This window comes from Zonotrichia albicollis, chromosome 9, assembly GCF_047830755.1.
Source record: "Zonotrichia albicollis isolate bZonAlb1 chromosome 9, bZonAlb1.hap1, whole genome shotgun sequence".
Classification (NCBI taxonomy): domain Eukaryota; kingdom Metazoa; phylum Chordata; class Aves; order Passeriformes; family Passerellidae; genus Zonotrichia; species Zonotrichia albicollis.
Genome location: NC_133827.1, coordinates 40,762,256 through 40,783,134, shown reverse-complemented (window position 1 = coordinate 40,783,134; position 20,879 = coordinate 40,762,256). Strand labels below are relative to the sequence as shown.

General features: G+C 51.8%; 1 protein-coding gene across 3 annotated transcripts in view; it reads left to right on the top strand.

Annotated features, from left to right (window-relative positions):
• The window catches only part of SCHIP1 (schwannomin interacting protein 1), a 101,913-nt gene extending 82,690 nt beyond the window's left edge, over positions 1-19,223 (top strand). For 2 of the 3 annotated variants that reach the window (XM_074547525.1, XM_074547527.1), the window contains 6 exons: positions 11,209-11,327; positions 13,377-13,494; positions 14,162-14,359; positions 15,092-15,215; positions 15,457-15,550; positions 18,610-19,223. In XM_074547525.1, the coding sequence (XP_074403626.1) occupies positions 11,209-11,327; positions 13,377-13,494; positions 14,162-14,359; positions 15,092-15,215; positions 15,457-15,550; positions 18,610-18,661 (705 nt within the window). In that variant the 3' untranslated portion in view covers positions 18,662-19,223. Of the gene's footprint in view, positions 1-6,573; positions 6,803-11,208; positions 11,328-13,376; positions 13,495-14,161; positions 14,360-15,091; positions 15,216-15,456; positions 15,551-18,609 lie in introns of those variants that run through there. The other variant, XM_074547526.1, reaches the window with a different exon arrangement.
• The last annotated feature ends 1,656 nt before the right edge of the window (positions 19,224-20,879 follow it).

The following is a 20,879-nucleotide window of genomic DNA, read 5'->3' as shown; positions in this document are numbered from 1 at the left end:
CTACCCTGGGGTTCGCACCGAGCATCTCGGGGTTCGCACTGAGCATCCTGGGGTTCGCACCGAGCATTTCAGTGTTCCCTCCGAGCATCTCGGGGTTCGCTCCGAGCATCTCGGGGTTCGCACTGAGCATCTCGGGGTTCGCACTGAGCATCCTGGGGTTCGTACCGAGCATTTCAGTGTTCCCTCCGAGCATCTCGGGGTTCGCTCCGAGCATCTCGGGGTTCGCATTGAGCATCCCCGGATTCGCTCCGAGCGTCCCGGGGTTCGCTCCGAGCATCTCGGGGTTCGCATTGAGCATCCCCGGATTCTCTCCGAGCGTCCCGGGGTTCGCTCCGAGCATCTCGGGGTTCGCATTGAGCATCTCGGGGTTCGCATTGAGCATCCCGGGGTTCGCACCGAGCACCCCAGGGCTCGGCAGGCAGAGCAGCCCCGGGGCTTTTGTGCTCGCCGTGTGATGTTGGGGGGCTCAGCGGGGCCGGGGATGCCCGCATCCCCCTGCCCGCATCCCAGCGCCTCCCTGCCGGGATAAAACCGCTCCCTGCAAGAGACCGAGCCGCGGGATGGCAGTCCCGGAGCTGCCGCAGCGCAGGGATGTCTGGTTTAGAGCATTTCCTGCGCTTCCCACGTTGCTGCGAGCGCAGGATGGTGATTCACAGGCTGCGGGGCTGCTCCGGGTTCCGCAGGAACCGGCGATGGCGGTGATCGTGAGCAGGCAGCCCGGCCGCCCCCAGCCCCGGGCTCCCTGTGTTTGGGGAACATCGGGATTATTTCAGTGGGGAACTTGGGAGCTGGGCTGGCCTTGGGGCTTCGTTTCCCTCTGGAGAGAGGAGGGTGAGAGGATGGGTGCTGTGGGTGCACCTGCACGGGAAGCAGCTCTCGGGGGATTCCATGGCTCAATTAGGGGCTCGATGGCTCAATTGGAGGCTCGATGGCACAATTAGGGGCTCGATGGCTCATTTAGGGGCTCGATGGTTGAATTAGGGGCTCGATGGTTGAATTAGGGGCTCGATGGCTCAGTTAGGGTCTCGATGGTTCAATTAGGGTCTCGATGCTCAGTTAGGGGCTCGATGGCTCATTTAGGGGCTCGATGGCTCATTTAGGGTCTCGATGTCTCATTGAGGGTCTCGATGGCTCATTTAGGGGCTCGATGGCTCATTGAGGGGCTCGATGGCTCATTGAGGGTCTCGATGCTCATTTAGGCTCTCGATGTCTCATTTAGGGGCTCGATGGCTCATTTAGGGGCTCGATGGCACCGGCGGATTATTAAATGCACCAGCACCGGTCCCCCCGGCGCGGCGATGCTGAGGAATGCCGTTGCCTCCGTGCAGTGTTTTGGAAAACCCCCATTCCCAAACATCCCCAGAGCCGGACCCTCTGCAAGCAGGGCCTTGCCCGGGCCAGCGCCCCTTCCTTGTTTTTCCTCCATTCCCGTGTTTCATTCCAACTTCAGGCCGTGTTTTCCAACAAGATATCTCAGATGCAAAATATCTCGCCAAGGGAAAAGATAACGAAACAGAGAGGCGCTGAAATGATTTTTCACGGAGTATTTTCAGTCTCGCAATTCTGGAAGTGAATTTCTATTTTTAACCTCTTTTGAAAAAATATCCTGGGGGTTTTTTGGTGGTTTTTTTTCCCCAGCCTTTTGATTTCCCTGCACTGCGAGCCTGTTGCTCTGGACAGCCGGGATAAATGGTGCCATTGTTTGGGAGCAGCGGATGTTTTCCCAGCATACTCAGGAACGCACGGGTTAAAGGTTGGGCATTGTTTCCCGGCTGGGAGGGCTCCGGGGGGTGGGATGATGATGATGATGGTGGTGATGATGATGGTGGTGATGATGCCGAGCTGCGGCACGGGCCTGGCCAAAATCCCTGGGTGTTACTGCGCCAGCGCTGCCGCCTTTCCCTGCTCCCAAACCCTGCTTGTTATGGATTGGTTCCTTTCCTCCAAACCCATAAATATTAGAGGGGAACCAGCCAGAAACCACCCAAATCCTAAGGAAAAAAAAATCCCGGGGAACATCTTTTCAATGGAAGTGTGTTTCCAAACCTTGCTGGGGTGCTGCAGGGATCAGAGCAGCCCCAGCCCCCTCCCAGCCCCATTAACCCGAGGCCGAGCTTTAATCCTTTTGTGGACGGCAATCCCGGGATTTGGGATCACAGCAGTGACGGGATTGCTTTGGGATCACAGCAGTGATGGGATTTCGTGGCTGCCCTGGGAGGGGGTGGCAGTGTTTGCTCTGCTCTGCTCCTTCCCCACACCCCTTTTCTTTGGAGCTGTTAAAGAAACCAAAAATAAATCAGAGACAGGAACAAGTCGGCGCTTGGGAAAACTTGAAAATGGGTTTGTCTTGGAGAATTCCAGCAGAAAAACTGTGCCGTGCCCAGGTCATGGCTGGGCCACCAAGCCCGTGGCAGGGAGGGAGCTGGGATGGGCAGGGGCTGAGGAAGAGGAGGATGTTCCTGAAATCCCCGATCCCCCAGAGCTGAGCTGGCAGCGCTGGGCTGGGCAGTGCAGGTGGCCCCGGGCTCTTCTGGGGTTTGGATGTGAATTCCTGGGATTTAGGGTGGCTCTTCCACGGCCTGGAGGCCCCAGCATCTGCCATCTTTTCCATGGATGCATCCTGGGATCAGGCTGGAGGCTGCCACTCTCTGCGCCGTGGGTTTCTCTCTTAATTATGCTCTTTTCTTATTTATTCCAGTTTATTTCCCTGTATCAAACATTTTATTTAGGGCTCCATAGTTCCTCCTGCAGTCTGATTAGGAAAACCCTGGCTGAGTGATGTTTTGTGAGCTCCTGAGCCCACATGGAATAAAAATCCAGTGTGCAAATCCCGGCTTCAGCCCAGAAATAAAGGTTTTATTCTGCTGGGTGGCTCAGCTGGGCTTTACTGGCCCTCAGCCTCAGGCAGGCCTTCAGTTTGCTGTGTAAATCTGTATTTTCAGCAGGGCCTGACAGCTCCAGGGAGCAGTGCTGGGCTCCTCAGCCTCCTCCCGCTTTAATCCACGTTTGTTACCGTTGCTGTACAAGTGGGTGATGTGTCTGAATCGCGGATTGCTGAATTTCTGGTGAAAAGCAGAGAATGGAGGGGCACCCGGTGCTGTGCCTGAGGCAGGAGGCTCCAGTTGCCCCTGGGAACAGGATTTGGCTCCGTGTTCTGGCACCAGGCAGGGCTGAGCTATCTGCTGGCACCAGGGCTCCAGAGATGGTTCCAGGGCTCCACACGTGCGGGGAAAATTAAAAAGAAAAAGAGACCTGAGGAGAAAAGAGATTTTAGTGGGTTCGAGATCGCCCCTGAGGTGGGGCAGTGGTGGGGCCTGGTGGGTTTTTCAGGGATGTGGGATGTGCCCAGGTGTTGGGGTTGGCTTTATTTGGCTGGTTTTGAGAGGGATCTGTTGGCAAACCCTGTGCCACTGTGGATCAGGCTGGAAGTGCCAGGGATGAACCAGGCAGGCTGGATGCCCCCCACCCCTCCCAGGATCCCAGAGACCCCCCAGAATTAACCCATAAAATTCACAAAATTATTGGAGGCTTCATGAGTTTTCTTTGGTTTGGTCTCAGGAGGGGTTTGGAGGCTCCAGAAATCAGCTGATACCATATTTTTCTTTAAAGTGACTGCAAATTCTGGTGGCAAAATGTAACTCCGAGGGACAAACCTTGGGAAAACCTCGAATTCCATGAGAACCCAGTGTGGAGAAGCTGGAGAGCTGCTGGCCTGGCCCCATTCCATGGAGAGTGCTCCAGGCTGGCACAGCTGAGGAGCTTCTGTGGCACTGCCCCACGTCCCACAGCAGTGACAATGAAACAGAGCCTTTGTCAGCAGCTCTGGGGCCTTGTTCAGACAGGGATCCCATAAAAAGGCTCTGCCAAGAGCTGGAAAAGCACCTGGGGTGTGCTGAGGCTCAGGGAAGCATCACCTCAGGGAGGCCCTGGCTCAGCTCATCCCTAAATTTTACAAATTCCCCGTGATGGGAAGGGACTGGTGGGAGAGGTTTATTCCAATACTTGCAATGAAATTGAGGTTTTGTGGCGTGGAATCAGAGATTGATAGAATAATTTGGATTGGAAGAGACCTTAAAACCCATCCTGATGGACAGGGACTCCTCTCACTATCACAGGTTGTTCCAAGCCCCATCTGAACTGGCCTTGGGCGCTGCCAGGGATCCAGGGGCAGCCACAGCTGCTCTGGGAATCCATTCCAGGGCCTCCTCACCCTCCTAGGCAGGAATTCCTTCCCAAAATCCCACCCATCCCTGCCCTCTGCCAGTTTAAAACCATTTCTCCTTGTCCTGTCCCATCCTCTTGTCAAGGATCTCTCCCTGATAGTTCTGGCATTGACATTCCGAGATCCTGCAGCTGACCTCAATCCCTGAGTGCCCCATGCCCATGATTTTGGCAGCTCAGGGAAGTTTCTGAGAACTCTGCTGGGAGTTCAGGGGTTCCTCTCCTCCCTTGGGATCCAGCAGTGTTTGGGAGCTGATCCCAGCAGGAATGGGGAATTCCTCCCCGTCTGGAGCCCACCCAGCCCCGAGGGGGATTTCACTGGCTCCAGCAATGCTTTCATGCTCAGGAAAGGGGAATTCTGCTGCTTTCTTGTCCTGGAGCCATGGGGGTGTGTTCCAAGCACCCCACACTCGCTGTGCCCTGTTTCCTGGCCTCGCTCAGGGATGGTTTCCACCCTTCCATGCCCATCCTGGCGTTCCTGGCAGTGCTGGCTCTGTGTGCTCCCATCCCAGGGAGCCCCCAGAGTCTGACCTGCTCCAGGTTTAGCTGCTCTGAGCTTTCCCTTACTGCTGGAAAAAGGAAATCAGGCTCTTCCCCTCCAGAGAAGAGGGATCCCCATTCCTGGGGCACATGGAGCCTTTTTGGGATGTTCCAACAGAGGGACAATGGTGGCCGTGGGTTCAGCCCATGGGGAAAGGGCTGAACACCAAAGGGTTTGGTCCCTGTGCTGAGAGAATCCCAAATTTCATTTTCCTTTAGATATCCCAGTTTAAATCAGTCTTTCCCAGCCCATCCTGAGGGAGCAGGTCCTGGCACTGAGGAGGGCCCAGATGTGCTCCCAGATGTGCTCCCAGCTGTGCTGCTCAGCCGGGTTTGGGGCTTCTCCCGAGGCCTGGAGCAGCTCCTGGTGCAGGGTTTGGGCTCAGCTCTGTGGGATCAGCTCAGGGAATGAGCAGGGCAGAGGGGAGGGAAAGCTGGGACAGGGGATAAAATGCCCCAAAAACCGCGGCTGGCAAGGCTGGAGTCTGTTCATTCCTATTTCTGTTTTTGGGACTGTGTCACTTCCTGCCCTTCTGTGGCTTTGGGGTCATTTTGCAGGGGCGAGGAGGGGACACAGGGACATCCCCGATGGCGGGGACAGGGCACTGCAGGAGGGGATTGTCACTGTCACACACCAGGAGGGGATTGTCACACACCAGGACAAATCCCAGCCCCAGCCCCTGCTCCTGGCCACGCATCCTTCCCCTGGGGCTGTGCCGTGATTTCTTTGTTTATTTGGGATTTATTGTGTCAGGCTCCGTCCTCAGCTGGGAGAGGAAGTGGATTTAGCAACAGCAGGAAAGGACACAATGAGTCAGCGGCGGAGGGAAACTGAAAATAAGGAAATATCCAGAGGACGACTTTGTTTCATTTGGGAATTACAGTTGCAAAGCACCATCCAGGGACTAGAATGGAATTAAACATTTATTATGGCTGGTTTTGCCCTGAAAATTCAGAGTAGGTTCATGCTGGGATGTTGTTGGAGCTGGGAATTTACTTGGAATTTGCATTTGGGCTGGAATGATGTCAGCATGGCTTGGATGTCTCATTAAATATCATAGGGCAATTAAAATTATTTATCTATAATTGTGTTGCACCAAAAATCAGGATTTTTCTTGCTGCTGTGCCAAGTTTTGGGGAGAAACAGTGGCATAATTCCATTTTCCTAAGGATTCCTTTTGGGAATTCCTGCCCTGAGCGTGAGCTCTGCTCTCCTGCAGCTGATCCAGACAAACCTTTGTGGCTGGGATGGGATCTCAGCAGGGACAGAGCAGGATTTGTGTGGCAGGGGTCGGTGGTGCCCTTGGGAAGCCCAGATCTCCAAGCAGGAGAATGGAAGCTCCAGGTTTGTGGGCTCTGAGTCCCCCCAGGAGCCAGGGATGGAATTTTGGGGATCCCCAGGCTCTCCACACCCACAGGGTCAGGCTGGGTGCCTCTGATGCTTAATTCCAATAAATTTGGGATTTTTTACTCTTGGAAGAGCTAATTTAGCTGGAGAACAGCTCCGTGGGGTCCTTGCTGGTGGGTTTCGCATGGAGTAACAATTCCAGCTGGTGGTTCCCATCTGTGGGACGTGAATCCCTGTGGTGGATCCTGGGAATTCCCTGGGATAACTTCCCTGGGGAAAAGCCCCAGGAAGGAGGGAAGGAAGGAGGAAGCCCCTCGCTCCCGGCCCGGCAGCACGGCCAGCCCGGGGTTTGACATCAGACACCGGCATTTTTCCTGCCCTTGTGCCGCCGCTGGAGCTCGGGGTTATTTTTATCCGGCGCTGGCAGCGGTTGGAGGAGGACGCGGATTCCCAGCTCCTCTCCCGGGGCTCGCTGCCTTTATTTGGGAGCAGCAAGGTGCTGGGGGAGCGGAGAGGTGCGGGAAGAGCATCCCGGCGGGAGCGAGCGCCGTTGCCGGCGCGGGGCCGGGGCCGGGTGCGATGCGCGGCCGGGAGCGGCGCCGAGGCAGCACCGGGAGCCGGGAGCGGGGTGATGGAATGGGTGACGTCATCAGGAAAGCATCCCCGCCGCCCGCCGAGGGCAGCTACAAAAAGGTAAAGGGACAAAAAGGGACAGAAAGGGACAGAAAGGAGCCTTTGTGTGCCGCCGTGCTGCGGGAATGCTGCGGGAATGCTGCCCGGGCCCGCCCAGCCCGGTGGGATCCGGGAGCTGGAGCTGGGAGAATCCGCTGTTTGTAAAGGGCTGGCACGGGGCAAACCTCCCTCCTTCCTTCTTTCCTTATCTCCTGGTGATAAAATAGCAGGGGGAGCTTCCAAAGGCTTTCTCCTGCCTGGAAACCCCCGGGGGTTTAAGGCACATTGTCAAGCGTCACTTTGTTCTGACTTGGGTCACAAGTTTTGACTTGGGTTTGCATTCACCCCGGCAAGAGAGAGGGAGATAAACCCGCATTTTCTGTGATCCACGTTGTTTGTAAATCCCAGAATAGCCCCTGTGCAGGGCAGAGATAAAATGAGACGCTGCCTTTGGCTCTGGGGCTTTAAATATAGGCCTGGGCTGGGCTGGGAATGACAGAGCCTGGCAAAAATAGCCCTGGTGGCCTGGCCGAGTGTCCCAGTGTCCCTGCTGCTGTCCCAGTGTCCCTGCTGCTGTCCCAGTGTCCCTGCTGGTATCCCAGTGTCCCTGCTGGTGTCCCAGTGCTCCTGTTGGTGTCCCAGTGCTCCTGTTGGTGTCCCAGTGTCCCTGCTGATTCCCAGTGTCCCTGTTGGTGTCCCAGTGCTCCTGTTGGTGTCCCAGTGTCCCTGCTGGTTCCCAGTGTCCCTGTTGGTGTCCCAGTGTCCCTGCTGCTGTCCCAGTGTCCCTGCTGGTGTCCCAGTGTCCCTGCTGGTGTCCCATTGCTCCTGCTGGGTATCCCAGTGTCCTTGCTGGTGTCCCAGTGCTCTTGCTGGTGTCCCAGTGCTTCTGCTGAGATCCCAGTGCTCCTGCTGTGATCTCAGTGTCCCTGTTGGTGTCCCAGTGTCCCTGTTGGTGTCCCAGTGTTCCTGCTGGTGTCCCAGTGTCCCTGTTGGTGTCCCAGTGTCCCTGTTGGTGTCCCAGTGTTCCTGCTGGTGTCCCAGTGCTCTTGCTGGTGTCCCAGTGCTCCTGCTGAGATCCCAGTGTCCCTGCTGCTGTCCCAGTGTCCCTGCTGGGTATCCCAGTGTCCCTGCTGGTGTCCCAGTGTCCCTGCTGCTGTCCCAGTGTCCCTGCTGAGATCCCAGTGTCCCTGCTGCTGTCCCAGTGTCCCTGCTGCTGTCTCAGTGTCCCTGCTGGTGTCCCAGTGTCCCTGCTGGGTATCCCAGTGTCCCTGCTGGTATCCCAGTGTCCCTGCTGGTGTCCCAGTGTCCCTGCTGGTATCCCAGTGTCCCTGCTGGTGTCCCAGTGCTCCTGATGGGTGTCCCAGTGTTCCTGTTGGTGTCCCAGTGCTCCTGTTGCTGTCCCAGTGTCCCTGCTGGTGTCCCAGTGTGCCTGTTGGTGTCCCAGTGTCCCTGCTGGTGTCCCAGTGTCCCTGCTGAGATCCCAGTGTTCCTGCTCATGTCCCAGTGTCCCTGCTGGTTCCCAGTGTCCCTGCTGGTTCCCAGTGCTCCTGCTGTGATCCCAGTGCTCCTGCTGTGATCCCAGTGCTCCTGCTGGTGTCCCAGTGTCCCTGCTGCTGTCCCAGTGCTCCTGCTGGGTGTCCCTCCATCCCTGTCCCCAGTCCCTCTCCAGCTCTCCTGGAGCCCCTTCAGGCCCTGCCAGGGCTCTGAGCTCTCCCTGGATCCTTCTCCTCTCCAGGAGCCAGGGAATGGCTCCCAGTGCCAGAGGGCAGGGATGGGTGGGACATTGGGAATTGGGAATTCCTGGCTGGGATGGATTCCCAGAGCAGCTGGGGCTGCCCCTGGATCCCTGGCAGTGCCCAAGGCCAGGTTGGATGGGACTTGGAGCACCTGGGGCAGTGGGAGGCGTCCCTGCCATGGATGGGATGAGCTCTGAGGTCCCTTCCTTGCCAAAGCAGGATTATTCCAACACTGTGCGACACTTGTGTCCCTGTTCCCTGGAGCTGTGTTCCCCTCCCAGGCTCCACTGCTGCCCTTCCGACAGGGAAGGTCGAGGGGAAGAAGGAAAATCCGCCCCAGATTGTTTTGTTCTCCCCTTAAAAGTCAAAAGCAGCTTTTTGTTTAAAATCATTGTGAGAACTGGATTGTGCTCAGCTCTGCACAGAGCAGAAACACTTTTATTTTTTGGGTCAGTGCCAAAATACACATTTAAATACCACGGGGTTCTTTCCCTTGGAGTTACCTTTGCATTTTGAGGATTTGACCCATTATTCCTTCTATACCAAGGCAGAATATTTCACAGTCAAAACCCACCTTGCTGTTTCCCTTCTCCATTTATAATTTTTCATACCCAGCTCTGGATTTTGAGTGCAGCTGTCAGGTAATTTATCCAGAGCCTAAAGTCCAGTTTTCCCTCAGGTGTATTTTATTTCTTGCTAACTGCTCCCCATTTTATAATAACAAATAGGACTCTGGACTTCTTTATGGTCGTTAGCCTGGGCCTGCCTTGGAAAATGGGATATTCCCAGCTCAGTCCTGGGCAGCACGAGGAGCTGGCACCAACCTCCCTCCTTCTGCTTTCAGTTCATTAAAAATGATTCTCACTCATTTCTCCTCATTTTTTCCCCTGTCCTGCCCTCCCCAGCAGGGCTGGCTGTTTATAATCCTAAATCTGTCTCCATGTGATTGAGGTATTGATTATTGAAGCCTAAAAACAAAATGGTCTGGGTAAAACTTCAGGAACCTGGAGCTCAGCCCAAAAACTCGGTGCTGCTTGGTGTCGTGGGGTTTGTTTTTGTTATTTTAAGGATTTGAAATAAATGGAGTTAGGTTATAAATGAATTATTTTGGTAAGGAATTGACAATTTAATGGGCAGGGTAATAATGTGTATAATCAGCACTGGAGCTGGAATTAAATCATTCGTTATTTTAAGTGAATAATTTGCATTTTGTCACACTTCCTTGTACAAAAAAGTGCTTTATTTTTCCTGAGGTGGGATATGGGAAGCACAATTCCACGAATTAACCCCATGGAGGCAGCCCAGCCTTGCCTGCCCTATTTCTTTTTGTTGTGTTTTCTGGATTGGGTATTGAGTGTTATTTTATAATTAAATGTTTGAGGCTTTCCAAGTGTTCCTTCCATCAATAACTTCCTGAATTTGTTGTCAGTGTTGGCACGTGACCCATTAGTGACAGACACTGGGGGAGGTTTTGAATCTGGAGCTGAGATTTGCATTTATTGCACATTGCTTGCACGGTTATTGATCGGGGATTCATTGCAAATCGTTTTGTTGATTGCTATTTTAAAACTCCTGTACTTATATTTATATTTATGTTTATTGTTGTGACTGTGCTTGTGGCTATATTTATATTTATATTTATATTTATAATTACACTTGTGTTTTGTTGATATTTATAAATAGAAATACATTTTTAAACCCAGGGGTGATTTGATGACAATGGTTCCAAATCCATCCCTGGGCACGCTGGCAGGGGAGGGATTTCGGTGGGGTTGGAAGTTGCTCAGGGAAGTGGGAGATGCTGATGGAGGTGGCTGTGTGTGGATATAGGTGCAGATATTGGGGAATATACCAGGATACATCTGTCAGCGAGTTTGGGGTGCAATCAGACGCCCTTTAAGGTCCTTTCCAACCCCACCCCAGACCAGGCTGGTTCCATGAGATGGGGATTCCCATTGGGATGTGCTCTGTGGCTGAGCCAGGTGTGGAAGGCTTGGGAGATGCTGGATGTGCTGAGCTTGGTGGTGGGGCCGGTGGGACAATTCTCCTTCCTGTGCCCTGGCCTGGCCAGAGCTCATCCATCCCTGTCCCTTCCTGGATCTTCATCCTTCCATGTGTCCTTCCCAGATCTTCATCCTTCCATATGTCCTTCCCAGAGCTTCATCCTTTCCTGTCCCTTCCCAGAGCTCATCCCTCCCTGTCCCTTTCCACAGCTTCATCCTTCCATGTGTCCTTCCCAGATCTTCATCCTTCCATATGTCCTTCCCAGAGCTTCATCCTTTCCTGTCCTTTCCCAGATCTTCATCTTTCCATGTGTCCTCTCCAGGAGCTTCATCCTGTCCTGTCCCTTCCCAGAGCTCATCCCTTCCTGTCCCTTTCCACAGCTTCATCCTTCCATATGTCCTTCCCAGAGCTTCATCCTTTCCTGTCCCTTCCCAGATCTTCATCCTTTCCTGTCCTTTCCCAGATCTTCATCTTTCCATGTGTCCTTCCCAGAGCTTCATCTCTCCCTGTCCCTTCCCAGATTTTCATCTTTCCATGTGTCCTTCTCAGACCTTCATCTTTCCATATGTCCTTCCCAGAGCTTCATCCTTTCCTGTCCCTTCCCAGACCTTCATCCTTCTGTGTGTCCTTCTCAGACCTTCATTCCCCGTGTCCCTGCCCCGAGCCTGACCCTGTCCCTCCCTGCAGGCCCAGAAGAATGAGCGTGAGTCCATCAGGCAGAAGTTGGCCCTGGGCAGTTTCTTCGACGATGGCCCCGGGCTCTACACGAGCTGCAGCAAGAGCGGCAAGCCCAGCCTGTCCTCCCGGTAAGCCAGAGCCCAGATCCCCAGGGAAGGGGGAGATCTCTGCAGTGGGACATCCCAGGATCATCCCTCACACTGCACTTTAACCAAATCCCTGGATTTTCTGTGCTTGGAACATCCAGATGCAACACCTGTGTGTTATATGAACTCTTGTAAATGAGGGGGGAAATTCTTGTTTAGCACTGGGTAGGAAGGTATTTGGATGTTGAGGGGATAAAGGGAATGAGGTGAAGTTTTCTGAGCTAGGTTTCCTTCAGGGTTTCATGTAGGATTTGGAACAGGGTGCCTGGAGAAGCTGTGGCTGCCCTGGATCCCTGGCAGTGCCCAAGGCCAGGTTTGGAGCACCCTGGGACAGTGGGAGGTGTCCCTGCCGTGGCAGAGATGGCACTGGATGAGTTTTAAGGTTCCTTCCAACCCAAACCATTTGGGAATTCCAACCTCCATTATTCTGGAATTGCGATTAATGATTGGAAAAGCAATTAAAGTTCAGGAAGCAACAGAGGATGGACAAAATAAGCTTTAATGTGGCTTCCTGCCTCCCCTCCACATCCACAAGCTCTGCTCCGGACATGGCTCCATCCCTGGAGCTGCACATGGGTTCCTCCCTTGGATTTTTAAGGTTTTTGCATGGAACACAATGCAGAAAGTCCTTTTTGTGTTCAGCTGGGAGGAACCCAGGGCACTGGGGAAGCATCAAACACCTCCCATGCTGGGAGTGAAGCTCTACCTGTTGCCATGGGATGGGAGAAGAAAGGAGGTTTAGGGAGGCAGGAACCCAGGAGGAATCCTGCTGTTCCAGGGGAGAGGTGCAGTTGTGGAGTTAAACTGAGCTGCGGATCATTTGAAAGGGAAAACAGCTTTGCTGTCTGTAGTTACAGCTGAACCAGGAGCTGCTGTCTGGTAATTAGAGCAGGGCTCTAATTAACGCAGCTCATCAGGGTTTGGCAGCTGTGCCCCCAGAAATTGCCAGCTGTGCCTGAAGGATTTGGTGGTTGTTAATATTTATAACCGAGGAAAAGTATTCCCTGTTCCAGGGCCTGCAGGAACATTTGCAGGATGTTATTCCCATGTTTTTTAATGGAATTGCAGAGCTGGAACATGGAATGCTGAAGGGACCTTAAAGCTCATCCAGCTCCCTGTCCATGGGCAGGGACACTCACTATCCCAACGCTGTCCAACCTGGCCTGGAACAATTCCAGGGATCCAGGGGCAGCCACAGCTTCCTTGCCGGGATCTCACCACCTTCACTTGTTCATTAATAAACAATTATTAATCCTGTTTATTTTGTGGTAATGGTAACTAATAAACCCCACAGAAATAAATGGAAATAGGAGTTTGCTGTTCCTAAGGAGCAATACAAGCTCCCAGCACACTGGGAATGAGGAACAACAGGATTTGGGGGTTCTCCATCTCCAGCAGGTGGGGATGGATTGGGATCTCTCACCTGGGCTTTTCCCTTCTCTCAGCCTGCAGGATTACCCTGATCCTGCACCCAGAGAAAATCATTCCTGGGGAGGGGAATGTGCGTGGGGTTGATCAATCCCAATCCAACAGTGGAGCAGGGGGCTGGAAAATAAACCAGAATAAACTCTTGTGTTACAGGAGTGTCTTGGAAACAAACAGTGAATAAATAATTTCCACCACTGATAAAATATTTTATAATATATATTGTTATATATGCCATTTATATCTTTACACATTTGTTTTATTTTTTTCATTCTTTATTTGTAAATAATCTTTGTGGCTTTTTATGGTAACACGTTATTGCATTTTATAGATTTTATTTAATGTAATCAGAGCTGAATGAGCAAAAATAATAATGACATTCTGAACCAATGACCACAAAAAATAACCAAGAGTCCCTGCCGTGTGGGGGTAATTCTGCAGTTTATCAGTAGATGGTGGTAGAAGCGCTGTGACACTGAGCAGCTCCCAGTGCCACACTGAGCTGTCACCTGCTGAGCTGGTGGCACTCCCAGCCCCAGGGGACAGCGGTGTCACCTGTCCCTGTGCTCACACACAGCGGTGTCACCTGTCCCTGTGCTCGCCCAGGTTACAGAGCGGGATGAACCTGCAGATCTGCTTTGTCAACGACAGCGGCAGCGACAAGGACAGCGATGGCGATGACAGCAAGACAGAGACCAGCCTGGACACGCCCTTGTCCCCCATGGTGGGTCTGGCACCTCAGCCTGCAGCAGGGCAGCCACAGGCGTCCCTGGGGAGGCTGATCCTGTTAAAACAGCAACCCCAAACCCCAGAGCAGCATCTCCAGCCCTCAGTAAATGTGAGATGCTGAGGGACAGATAAGAAACCTCCCCTGCTGCTGTAGACTTGATGCCTTCATGTGAACCCTTTCCTTTCCTTTCCTTTCCTTTCCTTTCCTTTCCTTTCCTTTCCTTTCCTTTCCTTTCCTTTCCTTTCCTTTCCTTTCCTTTCCTTTCCTTTCCTTTCCTTTCCTTTCCTTTCCTTTCCTTTCCTTTCCTTTCCTTTCCTTTCCTTTCCTTTCCTTTCCTTTCCTTTCCTTTCCTTTCCTTTCCTTTCCTTTCCTTTCCTTTCCTTTCCTTTCCTTTCCTTTCCTTTCCTTTCCTTTCCTTTCCTTTCCTTTCCTTTCCTTTCCTTTCCTTTCCTTTCCTTTTCTCTTTAACCTTTCAACCTTCTGATCTGCTGGGCTTCTCCCTCCCTGTAAAGCCAAGGAGGCCTAGCTGGGAATCACTCTGATTTTTAAAGATAATCCAGTGGATTAAGATAAGAAATAAATCCATGCTTTTGACAGTTTCTGTAGGGAAAAAAAGCACAAAAATAGGTCAAACTTTGCTGTGGCTTCTTTGCTTCCCCAGAGCAAGCAGAGCTCGTCCTACTCGGACAGAGACACGACGGAGGAGGAGTCGGAGTCCCTGGATGACATGGATTTCCTCAGCAGGCAGAAGAAGCTCCAGGCTGAAGCCAAGATGGCCCTGGCTATGGCCAAGCCCATGGCCAAGATGCAGGTGGAGGTGGAGAAGCAGAACAGGAAGAAGTCGCCGGTAGCAGATCTCGTAAGTGGGGAAAGGGGTGACCCCAGCCAGGACATCCAACTCCTCTGGTGGCTCTGGCTCACAGGGTGCTAGAGGTGGACAGGAGGGGTGGAAAAGGGGTTGGAAGGAGAAATGGGAGCAGAGAATGAGGTGCTGGAGGTGGGTGCTGCCTTGAGGCTGCTCGTGCTCTGAGCTGGAGTCTTCATCCCATCTTGGAGCGCTCCTGCCCCGGCCTAGGACTGTCACCACCACCCTCACCCCCAATTCCATCAGATGTTCCTGCTCCTGCTCCACTGGGAGCCAATTCCTGCAGATATTCCTGCTCCTGCTCTACTGGGAGCCAATTCCACCAGATATTCCTGCTTCCCTGGGAGCCAATTCTATCAAATATTCCTGCTCCACTGGGAGCCAATTCCTTCAGATATTCCTGCTCTCCTGGGAGCCCATTTCATTAGATATTCCTGCTGCCCTGGGAGCCAATTCTATCAAAATATTCCCAATCCTGCTCCCCTAGGAACCAAATCCATCAAATATTCCTGCTCCTGCTCCCCTGGGAGCCATAGGCCCAGTTCTGTGCTGGTTGGCTGGACTCCATTTGCTGGAGCCGTTGCTGCCTGTTTGTGAGGGGGGGATGCAAAACTGAGGGGACAAACTGCTCAGTGCTAGAAATAATGGGAAGAAAACAGTAAAATATTGGAAGGAAATGGTAAAGTATTGGAAGGAAGCAGTAAAATATTGAATGTTTCTTTCCAGCTGCCACATATGCCTCATATAAGTGAATGCCTGATGAAAAGAAGTTTAAAACCCACTGACTTAAGGGACATGACCATCGGGCAGCTACAGGTGATAGTCAACGACCTGCACTCACAGATAGAAAGTAAGTGGTGATTGCTTCATTATTCTGGGGTCTGCCTGCTTTAATTAAGAACAGTTCTCTGGGATAAATATAAATATTCCTCATGGAAAGGGCTGTCTGGCCTAGCCCAGCTGCCCAGGGCTGGGCTGGAGTCGCCATCCCTCAGGGATTTCAAGCCCTGTGGATGTGGCACTTTTGGGGACACAATCCCCAGCTGGGATCCCCAGGACACCCCAAACTCATCCCCTTTCCCCCGGCTCAGGCTTGAACGAGGAGCTGGTGCAGCTGCTGCTGATCCGGGACGAGCTGCACACGGAGCAGGACGCCATGCTGGTGGACATCGAGGACCTCACCAGGTGAGGCAGGGACTGCTGTCCCCTGACAGCTCCCATTTTCCCTCACCAGGTGAGGCAGGCACTGCTCTCCCCTCACAGCTTTCCCTCACAAGGAGAGGCAGGCACTGCTCTCCCCTCACAGCTCCCATTTTCCCTCACCAGGAGAGGCAGGGACTGCTCTCCCCTCACAGCTCCCATTTTCCCTCACCAGGTGAGGCAGGCACTGCTCTCCCCTCACAGCTCCATTTTCCCTCACCAGGAGAGGCAGGCACTGCTCTTCCCTCACAGCTTTCCCTCACCAGGTGAGGCAGGCACTGCTCTCCCCTCACAGCTCCATTTTCCCTCACCAGGAGAGGCAGGCACTGCTCTCCCCTCACAGCTTTCCCTCACCAGGAGAGGCAGGCACTGCTCTCCCCTCACAGTTTCCCTCACAAGGAGAGGCAGGCACTGCTCTCCCCTCACAGTTTCCCTCACAAGGAGAGGCAGGCACTGCTCTCCCCTCACAGCTCCCATTTTCCCTGACCAGGTGAGGCGGGCACTGCTCTCCCCTCACAGCTTTCCCTCACCAGGAGAGGCAGGCACTGCTCTTCCCTCACAGTTTTCCCTCACCAGGAGAGGCAGGCACTGCTCTCCCCTCACAGCTTTCCCTCACCAGGAGAGGCAGGCCCTGCTCTCCCCTCACAGTTTCCCTCACCAGGTGAGGCAGGCACTGCTCTCCCCTCACAGCTCCCATTTTCCCTCACCAGGAGAGGCAGGGACTGCTCTCCCCTCACAGCTTTCCCTCACCAGGAGAGGCAGGCACTGCTCTCCCCTCACAGTTTCCCTCACCAGGAGAGGCAGGCACTGCTCTCCCCTCACAGCTTTCCCTCACCAGGTGAGGCAGGCACTGCTGTCCCCTCACAGCTTTCCCTCACCAGGAGAGGCAGGCACTGCTCTCCCCTCACAGCTCCCATTTTCCCTCACCAGGAGAGGCAGGCACTGCTCTCCCCTCACAGTTTCCCTCACCAGGAGAGGCAGGGCCTGCTCTCCCCTCACAGCTTTCCCTCACCAGGAGAGGCAGGCACTGCTCTCCCCTCACAGTTTCCCTCACCAGGAGAGGCAGGGACTGTTCTCCCCTCACAGCTTTCCCTCACCAGGTGAGGCAGAGACTGCTCTCCCCTCACAGCTTTCCCTCACCAGGAGAGGCAGGCACTGCTCTCCCCTCACAGCTTTCCCTCACCAGGAGAGGCAGGCACTGCTCTCCCCTCACAGCTCCATTTTCCCTCACCAGGAGAGGCAGGCACTGCTGTCCCCTCACAGCTCCCATTTTCCCTCACCAGGAGAGGCAGGCACTGCTCTCCCCTCACAGTTTCCCTCACCAGGAGAGGCAGGCACTGCTCTCCCCTCACAGCTCCCATTTTCCCTCACCAGGAGAGGCAGGCACTGCTCTCCCCTCACAGCTCCCATTTTCCCTCACCAGGTGAGGCAGGCACTGCTCTCCCCTCACAGCTCCAGTTTCCCTCACCAGGTGAGGCAGGCACTGCTGTCCCCTCACAATTTCCCTCACCAGGTGAGGCAGGCACTGCTCTCCCCTCACAGCCTTCCCTCACCAGGAGAGGCAGGCACTGCTCTCCCCTCACAGTTTCCCTCACCAAGTGAGGCAGGCACTGCTCTCCCCTCACAGTTTCCCTCACCAGGAGAGGCAGGCACTGCTCTCCCCTCACAGCCTTCCCTCACCAGGAGAGGCAGGGACTGCTCTCCCCTCACAGTTCACAGCTCACCAGCAGCAGCATCTGGGGCTTTTCCTCCCAGAATTTTGTGATTAAAGCTTTTCCCACCCAGAATTTTGGGATTAAAGCTTTTCCTCCCAGGATTTTGGGAAGGAATTGTTCCCTGGGAGGGTGGAGAGGCCCAGGGATGGATTTTCTAGGCTGCCCCTTGGATCCCTGCAAGTGCCCAAGGCCAGTTTGGACAGGGATCTGTCTTAGTCATCAGGAGGGTTGGACAAGGGGGAAAACTTTGAAATCACTTAAATATTAATATTTAATAATGATATATTTTATAGAATATATAGTTTATATAACTATAAATTAATGTAGATATTATAAATAATTATAAAATAATAATATATCAACTAATATATAAAACTATATACATTTATATATAAATGTATAATGACATAATACATTTAAATAATATAATATAAATAATGTATATCTAATTATATATTATATATAACAATATATAATTATTTAATATATTCTATTATCTAGTATGTATAATATGATTTTATTATATATAATAATATTGTATATAAAATATATTATGTAATATAAAGATAATACAATTTTCTAGCTAGGTAATAATTAAAACTAATAATAATTATAATTGATAAGACAAAAAGCCTTGCAGGATATGGGCAGGTTCCCTTAAGGGCTCCATCTCTTGGCAGCAAGGCTCAAGAGGCACTTTTGTGTGGGATAATTAGGATGGGCTTTAGGAATATAAAATGCTCCCAAATATTCTGTATATTTCATTCAGAAATGCAAAGACTGGGGATGAAAGGAGCTGGGAAAGAAGAGGCCCGGGGTAGTGTCAGCACACCAGGACTGTAATTCCAAACTGAAGCATCAGAGCCAGGAAAAATAGTGAAGATTAGGTGGTGAGGATGAAGTTTGGGGTGGGAGCTGGAGCTGAGTCAGTGCCCCCACATGTCCTGGGTTCCTCTCTTTTCTTCTGAAGGTGCTTGGGTTCCTCCCTGCAGCTCCTGGCAGTTTCAGAAATGCCAGTTTTGGGAATGTTGGGGCACTGGCTGTGCCCATGTGCTATCTGGGGGGCTTTGAAGTTACCCCCTCTGTTATTTGGGGGTGAAGGTGTTTGCCATCCCTTTGGAAAGGGCCGGAAAAATCCCAGGAGCCCCAAACCAAACCCCAAAGGGGCTCCCCTGACTCTTCACCCACCCTCCTGCCAGGGAGGAGATCTGCAAAAACTTGGTGTTTTTCCATGGGAAAACTCAATTCCCAGCTTGGTGCTGGAGCAGGGGGTTGGCTTTTCCAGCTTTTCCTTGGCAAACAGGAATAACATCCCACTCCTGCCCCCAGGCACGCCGAGAGCCAGCAGAAGCACCTGGCAGAGAAGATGCCAGCCAAGTGAATCCCTCCTCCTGCCTCTGTCCTGTCCAGGGAATGAGTTCCAGTGTTGCTCATTGACCATGTCCCAAGCTTTCTGTCTGGTGATTGGCCTCTGCTTCTTAATTTATTTTAATTTTTTTACTCGTGCCACTAAATATCAGGCATTTTAATAATAATAATAATGTTATTATTATTACAGAAACAAAGAGAATTGTACAGTACTTATAACATTATAAATCATGGGCGAGAAGAGAGGGTAGTTTAACTTTATTTTTTGGTCGTTTAGAGACTTTTTGGGTTGGATGATATTTTACCATTGACTACTTTTTTATTCCTCACTGTAGTTTTGAAATAAAGAACCTGTTCTTGACGGTGCTATACAAGTCAACAAGAAATCCATGCCTGCCTCGTAGTGACGTCGTAGCTTTCAGTAATCTGTACATTTTACTCAGTTCTCAGCATTTTGGGGAATGTTGACTACCTGACATTCGTTTTAGGTGTGCTATTAACACTCGGTGGGGTGCAGAGAGTTGGAAGTTTTCTGTATAAAGCTGTAAAATAAAAATTACCACCATTGTTTCCTATGACACGTCTGTTTGTTGCCAAGGGGTGGATTTGCTGGTGGATCCTCCAACTAAATGTATAAAACCCCCTTTTTTTTCCTTTGCTGATCACATGAAACTGAGAAAAGAGAGGGGGTTTGTAGAATTATTTATTTATAAGTTCCTAATTCGGTTTCACGTGGATTCTTCTGTAACACTGAGCCTTGAATTTGTGATGGTTGGAAGCAGCAGACACACCCCAGGTGGGTTTTTTATATTTTATTGTCTGGGCTGAACATTTAAATGAAATCCTAGAAATAAAAAGAATCATCTATGTTAAAAAATGGGCAGCAAATTAAACTGATTAAATGTGGAATTCCTCACTCTGCCTGTAGGAGAGGCCGACTGTAGGAGAGGGGACACTGGGACACAATAAATTTGTCTCCATCCCTCTTTTATTGGATTTAAAGCTGGAAGAACCCAGGCAGCCCTTCCTAAGTCCCAGCCTGGTGCTCCCAGCAGCTTTTTACCTTTTAATTCTCATTTCCTCGGGGGCAAATCCATCCCAGCCAAGGCTCTGCCTGATGACTTATTCAGGCTGTTTGCAAAAGGCCTCAGCTGCATTAAAATTTCATCCCCTGCCAGGAATGGCTTTTATTAAAGCACTTTTTTCTTTCATTAAATGACTTTTTTCCCCATTATTTTTTTGCAGAAAGGGCAGGGTTGGAAGAAGCCCTCGGAGGGGTTTGAGGGCTGGGATGGGGATTGGATTAATTTAGGGAGCAGGGATGGATTAATTTAATAAGAATTTTGCAATTGGATGGATTAGGAGCCCTTACCTGCAGCCCAGGATAAAAAAGTCAACCCTTTTCTTCCTTACTTTTAAATCCATGCAGAAAATATAGAGAAATATTGGGGTGTTGGTTTCCCTGCAGCTCTGGGGTGGCTGCCTGCATGTGGGGAGAGCTGCTGGGTTTAAATGTTCCTTCTAAAGGTCAAATTTTCCCTAAAACCCCCAAACTTGCCATGTCTGACCCCAAAACCTCTCCATGGACTCTCTGCCTCTCTGGGTCTCAGGGAGGAGCTGCCTCCTGCTGCATCCAAAGCATGAAAAACCCCAAATACACCAAGTTTGCTCTCAATTTTAAGGGAAAAAATACCAAAAAAAAAAATCAAACAAGCCTCAGGGTGCTCCTGGTGAATCCCAGAGCTGCCCTGGCACCCTTCAGCTCTGGAGCAGTGGGATGAGAGCCTGGAAAAGCTGGAATTCCATCCCTGCCAAGTGCCTTGGACTGGTGGAGAGAATTTGTTCTCCCACTCACCCACTGCTGGTTTTCCCCTCCTCTCCTGGGGGAATTGGGTTTTTGCAGGAGAAAACCCTGCTCTGGCTCCGAGGGGCGCTGTGGGTGATGGCAGTGCTGGGATTGATGGATTAAAGGATATTTCTGAAACACGAGGATCTGGTGTGTGCTTTCTGAGCAACGTTTTGGGTTTGTGTTTTGTTCCTGCCTCTTGGTGCCACTTGGACCCTCCTGGACCCTCCTGGGTGGGTTTTTGATTCCCAAAAAGCATAAACCCTATCCCACAGGATGCCAGGCTGGGAATTTTCTCTCCCTTAATATTTTTAAGTCTCACCCTAAACCCACCAGTGCCTGAAGAGCCTGGAATGCTGCATTAACTAAAGAAGAGCCCCCAAAT